At 37.1% G+C, this 8216-nt stretch overlaps 1 protein-coding gene across 3 annotated transcripts; it reads right to left on the bottom strand.

The window, feature by feature from the left end:
- Nucleotides 1-66: 66 nt before the first annotated feature.
- On the bottom strand, nt 67-4613 carry LOC109208146. 3 transcript variants are annotated; one of them, XM_019371194.1, is made up of 5 exons: nt 4210-4613; nt 2212-2890; nt 2013-2072; nt 1194-1865; nt 67-1035 (listed from the first exon to the last, which is right to left on the bottom strand). In XM_019371194.1, the coding sequence occupies exons 4-5, from the start codon at nt 1805-1807 to the stop codon at nt 351-353; spliced, it is 1299 nt and encodes a 432-aa protein (XP_019226739.1). In that variant the 5' UTR covers nt 1808-1865; nt 2013-2072; nt 2212-2890; nt 4210-4613; the 3' UTR covers nt 67-350. The 3 variants fall into 3 exon arrangements, with proteins under 3 accessions (XP_019226739.1, XP_019226738.1, XP_019226737.1); XM_019371193.1 differs by lacking the exon at nt 2212-2890; XM_019371192.1 differs by lacking the exons at nt 2013-2072; nt 2212-2890.
- Nucleotides 4614-8216: the final 3603 nt, after the last annotated feature.

Below are 8216 nucleotides of genomic sequence, written 5' to 3' on the forward strand. Positions count from 1 at the left end.
TAGAACCTCGTCCTTCCTAATACTTTGTTGAAGTACGTGAATCCAGTCATCTAAAAGAGCAAGTCAGTTTCCCAATCTGCAGTATCAACAATGTAAGCAAAGTGAATTTTTGTAAAGAACCCCCCAATTGTGATGATGTTCGTTCAGAGTTGATTCAGATGGTGAGGACACAACCATGACGGTCCTAAGGGTCTCAGCCATTGGATCGTCGTGGGGCCACTTGAACCAACATAAATATAGATTAAGTTGGTTACTACACAGCAAAAGTCAAGTTGTTACAATAATCAGGAGAAATACAGGAATGGGCTTGGATATCAGTATATCTATCTCCCATTATGTGTATACATACATCACCAGGAATGGCGAGTACTTCTCCGTAGCTTTCTGCGAAAAGGCCTGCATGCCTCAATGCTAAGATCAACTGCAGCAGCAAGCGCCATGAAAATGGCTGCATCTTCCACACAGGTGATGTGTCGCATGGCAAGTTGCACGAGGGGTTTGCTGCATTTCCCTTCCCCTTGCACTCGACAGCTCATGACAAAACCGCCTGCAACAGGACTTAGTGCTGCAAAGTCTCCGCTGCTTCTTGGACTGGGCAGTGGACTCGCTGCTGCTTGTACCTGTCTGTCCGTGTCAATGTAGAACTCACCACCCTTCTCTGCACTGATCAAGATCTCAGACATGAGAAGATCACCACCACATTCCTGCCCCTCTGATAGAAGATGGAAGCGACAGCAAATGGAATCTCTGATCCCACGTTCACGCCATGCTTCAAGCTTTCCCCATGGCTGCCAACTTTCGGGCCTGCAAATATCAGGACGAACAATCAACCAAGCTCCTGGGTTGGATTTGGCCACCCAATCACAACCTGTTGATGGCACAAACGGAGTTGTTATGAAGGCTGCTGCAACAGCCGACCCAGAGAGATCGTGTATCTTCACCTTCCATCCCTTCCTCTCTCTTTTCTCTACCTCTAGTTCAGAACCGTCAAATGAACTTGACCAGAAATTATTTAATGGATCTACCGGAGATACCCTGTAAGTTCAGCATAACACACAACTATTAGAATTAGAACTGAAGCAACTTAAATGTTAGAGTCCCGGAAAAAGTAGACTATAACAGTAGAACTTCAATTCTACTTATACGCTACTCATCCCTAGGAAAGGGTAAAAGAGCAAAACAATGATTTTTACCTGTCCTGACTAAACTCGCAACTGAAAATAGGTTGCTTGATGGTTCCCTGAAGCTGCACTATTTGAGGACTTAGTTTCGTTTTATCTTCAAACTGGAAAACATATCTTGGATCAGGGTCCAGCTTCACTCTCAAATGAAGCTCCGCTCCAGGTTTTCCAGTCTCCAGCTTGTTCTTGCCAATTCCTATCCAGCCATTAAACAGAATGGCTGGTTTTCCTTCACCCCACTCGGGACCTACTTCCAACTTAAATGTCCCAACTTGCTGCCTCTTAATACCAACACCACAGTGGCCTCCTTTGCGTCCTGTGTAAACAACTATCTCTAGACATGCATGGGCCGCATAAAAACAGGGGGCAGGTGCCAGTAAAGCTTTCAAATCAGATTCTTCAAGATAAAAGCTGGATGCAATGTTGTGAATATCCGGTGTAGCTTCAGGCGAGGAAATATAGGGAATAGATGATGTCTGCACAGGGAAACCTCGAAGACGGATCTCGCACACACAGGGAGAAGTGACTGCACTTATCCCTGATTTTGTACTGTTCAAAGTAGTTGTTCCAGACAGTCTCAACCCCAGCGACCCTATTGACAGCCTAATGAAAGCCTGAGGATCCATTCTGGTCAAAACACCGCCATATGTAGTATGCTTTGATCTCGCTGTCTATTTATTAATCCTGTCAGTTCACAAAATAGAGTCAGGGTGAGGACATTTAAAGTAGTTAATAAAGCCAAACAGGAAAAATCACAAATTTCACATTCTGTTGCAGAAAATAGGTTCCCCTATTATTCACTCATTTAAATAAAAGAGCTTCCAGTCTAACCTTCTTTAAGAAGGCTAATAAGCTGAAATAATGCATAGAACCCTTTGATATGACCAGGCACTGCAACATTTAAATTACAAACAAATAGGATGAAGAAATTTTCACAAAGAAAAGAGAAGAGCCACGCTTTCCACAAACTTGAGTTAATCCAAAGTTGAAATCATACACATCCAAATTGAGAAAACAAACTGAAACTCACCCCTCATAACTATAAGGAAGAATAGAAAAGAACGAGCAGTTGCATTTCTTTATGATATCTCTATGAATAACACTGTGAACCATTTTACAACCAGTCGACTGATGAGGTCACATATTTACTTGGCATATGCTGCAAATTTTAAAAGGAAAATTTCGACAAGTGCCATGATCGGCTATGTTAGATCCAGCATTATTAGATAAATTTTTCAAAATAGTAAATAGAAGTTGAATGCAAAATGGGCAATGTCAATTCCCCGTGGTTTGGGAAGTACCGTATCAACACTTAATGTTTGGTAATCATCAAGCACATATATCTATTATACAAGCGATATTGTATTACACAAGATTTCCTAAGGGATCAAGTCCACAGTTTTTCAGCAGATACTAATTATCATACTTGTGCAATGCTAGAAGAAACAGACTGATCCTTTCAGAACAAGAGATATAGGACATCAACATCTCCATGAAATGCCGATGCGAATAGATACGGCAACATGATAAGTATTTGTAAAAGATGTTACATCCCTCTCAAAATTGCACCACTTGTTGAAGCAACAACAACAACAAACCCAGTAGTCTACCACAAGTGGGGTCTGGGGAGGGAAAGATGTACGCAGCCTTACCTCTACCCCTAGAAGGGCAGAGACGTTGTTTTCGATAGATCCTCGGCTAGAGAACGGCTGAAAAAGAAAAGGTAATTGCAACACGCAGGAATAACAACAAGATAAAATAAGATCGAATCCAAGAATGCAATTAAACTCTAGGTAGTAATAGCACTCTATGAATAAAAAAATATCATACTAACATTAATGCTAGCAAACCAAGTAAGACAAACAGAAACGCTCGACTACCTACTAACCTTCTACCCTAATCTTTGACCTCCACACCCTCATGTCTAGGTCCATGTCCTCTCAGTCAGCTCTAGTTGCGCCATGTCCCGCCTAACAACCTCTCCTGAAGACTTCTTAGGCCTACCTCTACCCCTCCTGCTACCCACGAAGCTAGCCTCTTGCACCTTCTAACTGGGGCTTCTATACTTCTCCTCTTAATATGCCCGAACCATCTCAACCTCGCCTCCCGCATCTTATCCTCCACATGGGCCACTCCAACCTTTTCCCAAATAACTTCATTCCTAATCTTATCCAACCGGGTATGCCCACACATCTACCTCAACATCCTCATCTCAGCTAATTTTAGCTTCTGCGTATGAGAGTTCTTGACCGGCCAACGCTCTCCATACAAACATAGTCGGTCTAACTACAACCTTGTAGAACTTACCTTTAAGTCTCAACGGCACATTCATATCACACAAGACACCAGAAGCGAACCTCCACTTCATCCATCCTGCTCCGATACGATGTGTGACATCTTCATCAATCTCCCACGTTACCTTGTATTATAGTCTTAGCGGCACCACTTCTTGAAGCTTTTTCACTATAATATGTAAAAGTGCCAGACTATTGTAATCCGTGCGAATTGTATTATTCACTTCATTTCCAGGTAAAATAGCTCAAAAAGGCTCATAAAAAAGCCTTTTCTTCATTAGAAATTAAAGCTGGTTCAGAGCATGTACTGTAGTCCACCTTTATGCCTTAAAACTCCTTTTCAACTTTTACAGTTTACACAAGCAATCATATCTAGGTTACAATTTAGAAACTTCATGTTCACAGTATTCAGAAAAACCATAGTCAATTCTATATAGCAATAAAAAGTTTGCCAATAACAATAGCAAATTTACTTGAGCTAGCATTTTGCTGAAAAACCAGCTAACTAATAATTAGTATTACAAAAACCCTTTAAAGGTACAATTTAATTTTTAAATTAATTGAGCTTAACATGTTCAAACAAGAATTGTACAGTGAACAAAGGTCAACCAACTTTAACATTTACTCAGAATTAAGACATAACCAAAGTCAAAACCACATAATACATGAAAACTAAACACCGGATTATAGATTAATACTGTAATAAGAGAAGAAAACAAACCAAAAGAACCCACCTTTATATTACTACTATGAAGCTTTATCTTCTTTTATAGCAAAACCAAAGCTATTTTTTGAGCTGCTACCACTCAAATCCTTCCAAAAGCCTGGCAAAATACTCATAACTTTGTCATTCAAAAAAATTTCACTTTCAAAATCAATACCCAAAACTCCAAAATGGGTCTCTCTCTCTCTCTTCTTAATTTAGTAGATCCCAATTATAAAGTGAATGATTCAAAGATAGGTGGATATATAGCAATGATTGAAGTAAACCCACCAAAACCCAAGAATTAGTATCATGTAGACTATGCACAGATCACGAGAAGAGCCAACTTTTAATATATATGTACATATATTATCCTACTTTGTGTACACGCACATGTGGAAACAGGTGTTTTAGGCCTCCGTGACTTTTTACAATACTGAAATTAACAAAATGCCGTTTCTAGATTTATAATGTATAAAAGTAAAATTTTTCATATGTAAAAAAAAAAGTCATAAAACTAAAAATAAATTTTTAATAGACCACAAAACCATTTGACTAATATGTGTGTATTATTATAGTATCTAACAAGAAAGAGAGAGAGAGAGAAAATAAAGGAGGCATGGGGTTTCATTATTTAGAACGAAATAGGCGGAGAGTAAAGGAATATTTTAATTTAATGCTACTACTATAACAAACTACTACAAAAATTATACATATATATATATATATATTTATTGCGGGTCGTAATAGGTTTTTAATTGCAATACATATTGTGGGGCAATGCAATTCTTGTCTAAGCAAAAGGTAAAAAAAAAAATGTTTTAGCACATGTAACAAATAGTACTATAAAGTACTAGTATAAAATAGTGCTAAAAGATCAATTTCTTTTTGTTTCACCTAGTTAAAATTTGAGTAGGAAAATTTTAATTAAATAGATATGATACATTTGCTATTTAAATTCAAACTTATATTGTAACTCGACTTATCATTGGTTAGTCATTATGTTATTTATGGAGTATTATTTATATAAAAGTAACTCTCATGAGTCGTGACGTATGGACTTGAATACTCGTAATAGAGAGATTACAAATATTATAATTTAATTGATATACATTGATAGTGTAAAAACTTTTATGATATTATTTCAAATTTAATTATGTGTAACTATTGATATAAGTGAAACAAATACATCTATAATATTTATACGTAGTAATTATGGTAGATATAAGTCAAAATCCTTTGTTTTCGAAAAGAGACAATTGAGATTGGTGGGACCTATTTGTGCATTGTTTTCTAGTACTAATAATTTCCTTATTTGCCTAGTAGGAAGTGGAGAAGAAGGGCTGGAAAATGACTAGAAATTTGGATACAGCTGTATCCAATCCTGTTGTTGTAAATGAGAAAATCATTTTCAAGTACAGCTAAGTTGGTGGTGAGAGTGACTTCATTTCCTTAACCAACTAATACTATTCATTTTTAATATTCTAAAGATAAGCCAATATTGGGTGGGAAAATGAAAATTTATATGATGAAGATACTAGACGACTTAGATCATTATTAAATTTTAAAAAATCAAAAAGAGATTCCGTCTTTTATAGCATTAGATAAAAATAGGCAAACCATATATTTTATTTGAAGAAAAAGTACGTAAAAGGTTAAAGCTTTATGATTGACATTCTATAACCCTGATAAATACTTTCTCTTAGTTGTGAGTATAACTTATTTAGTTTTAATTTGTTAGTAGAATTTTTTTTTAAAGATAATTTTAGAAACGTATAAAGCCATATTTTACTAGCCCCCATTTTGCCTAGTTTTTTTCCAATTTTTTTGGCAAAACATGTTTGTTTATAGATTTTGTCCATATTTTGACAGATTTTGAAAACAAAATTTTCAAATCCCAAAACTAACTCTAGACTTGTTTTTGGCCGAAAATATCACTATTTGATTTTTTAACAATTTCAAAAATTATCCCAAACTTTTATATTTTATAAAAAAGCTCACCATCTATTATGATCCAGCTAACCACCAGCTAATTACTACTGTCATTTTCTTTTGGACTGATGGATCTTGTAATATTATTGCAATTTGACGAATTATAGTGGCTAGTAATTATGTTATTAGCAGTTGATATTAAAATCTCATGTTATGGTTTTAGGATAGTGTATTATGTAGTTCATTATAAGTGATACATATTTTATCATGTAGATAAATTCTTGTCAAGATAAATATTCCATGATCCAACATCAACAATCTTTGGTCTCTTTGAGCGGTATTCCTTAGATTAGTATTGCTTATTAAGTAATATGATATTTATGATCCATCGACAAGATGGGTTTCATTTGGTTCTCTTTGGGATGATAAATGACCTACTTAACTCAGTGGTTAGAGTACTGCTTTCATACGGCGGGAGTCATTGGTTCAAATCCAATAGTAGGTAAAACTTATTAGATACCAGAGTCAATGGTATCTAATAAGGTTTACGACCCACCCTTAGTGATATTGATTAATAATTTTATGCCAAATTTATCTATGTTCAAGACTATGATTTGTGATAATAATAATAATAATAATAAATGGCATCGATGAAGGTTCTGCATACAGAGGATTAGCAAGTTTCTTTGTTTGGTGTTGTTGGGTATTTTTGATAGTGTTTAAAAATTATGGGTATAAGTCACATTTCATGTTTTTTTTTTTAAAAAAAAAGTGAAATATATTTTGAAAAATTATGTCCAAACAGATTTTCATCTTCAAACCAAACTTCACCAAAATCAATTTTTTTAAAATAAATTTGAGAATCTATAGCCAAACGCTAGCTAAGATTTTCAAATGAACTTGGGAGAAACTTCGTGACGCACTGAGGGAAAAGTTCTTTCCTAGCAACTCGTCTTGGGTTGCTAGGGATCGCTTGAAGCGGTTGAGACAGACTGTTGCCATTCGGGACTATGTGAAAGATTTTTCATCTTTCTTGCTAGACATCCAAAACATGTCGATGAGGATAAACTACACAATTTCATTTTCGGAATGCAAGGCTGGACACAAAACGAAATTCGTAGGCAGAAAGTTAAAGATCTGCCTAGTGCAATTGCGACAACAGATGCATTGATGGATTTTCGCTCAACGGGTCTAACTTCTGATCCCGCCTTTTCTTCTAAGTCAAAGAAAAAGGAGAAGAGTAAGGACTAGAGGAAGGATAACCGGAAGCAGGATGGAAATGACAAAGGCAAGGGCAAGATGGATGCTTCTTCGTCAAAAAACAAACTGGCCAACGGGTGGTGAAAAGGTTTGATGGACATGCTAAAAACCTGGACATCATGCACGAAACTGTCCAAACTAGGGAAAGATTAATGCTCTTCTTGCTGAAGAGGAGAACACGGAAAGAGACAGGAAGCTGCTGCCTATGTAAATCCGTTGCGGCTGCTGAACACTTTGGCTTGTGTGACTGTGGCGGAAGATGAAAAAAATGCAGCAGAGAAAGAAGTTGCATACGTGAACGCTACGGGGGATGATTTGGCTGATGCTTATTCCACTCTAATGTATGTAGATTTGAAAATCAGAAACAAGAGTGTCGTGACAATGATTGATACCGGAGCCACGCACACCTTTGTTGCCTCTAGAATTGTTCAAGAGTATGGTCTGCAAGTGACAAAGTGTCCGGCGAAGATGAAGACTGTGAACTCAAAGGCGCAACCTGGTTATGGTGTGGCGCTGGATGTCCCGATGATATTGGGCCATTGGTCTGGAAAGTTCAACATGACTGTTGCGCCATTGGATGACTTCAACGTCCTGTTGGGAATTGATTTTCTGAAGAAGAACAAAGTTGCTCCAATTCCTCATTTGGATGGACTTATGGTCATGGGGGAGACAAACCCCGACTTTGTGAAAGGTATTCGGCCCTATGGGGATAAAAGAAAGAACGCTGGGATTGCTGCTTTGATTTCTGCCATTGCATTTGAGAAAGACTTGAAGAGGGGTGAGGAGACTTACCTTGCTGCACTCGTTGAAGTCAAGCCAGATGTGCAGATTGAGGTCCCGGATTGT

This window comes from Nicotiana attenuata, unplaced genomic scaffold, assembly GCF_001879085.1.
Source record: "Nicotiana attenuata strain UT unplaced genomic scaffold, NIATTr2, whole genome shotgun sequence".
Lineage (NCBI taxonomy): Eukaryota > Viridiplantae > Streptophyta > Magnoliopsida > Solanales > Solanaceae > Nicotiana > Nicotiana attenuata.

Coding starts and splice junctions, on each gene's coding strand:
- LOC109208146 (XM_019371192.1), bottom strand. CDS start 1,807: ATGGATCCTCAGGCTTTCATTAGGCTGTCAATAGGGTCGCTGGGGTTG. Junction 1,036..1,193: donor TGCGAGTTTAGTCAGGACAG/GTAAAAATCATT, acceptor CTGAACTTACAG/GGTATCTCCGGTAGATCCAT.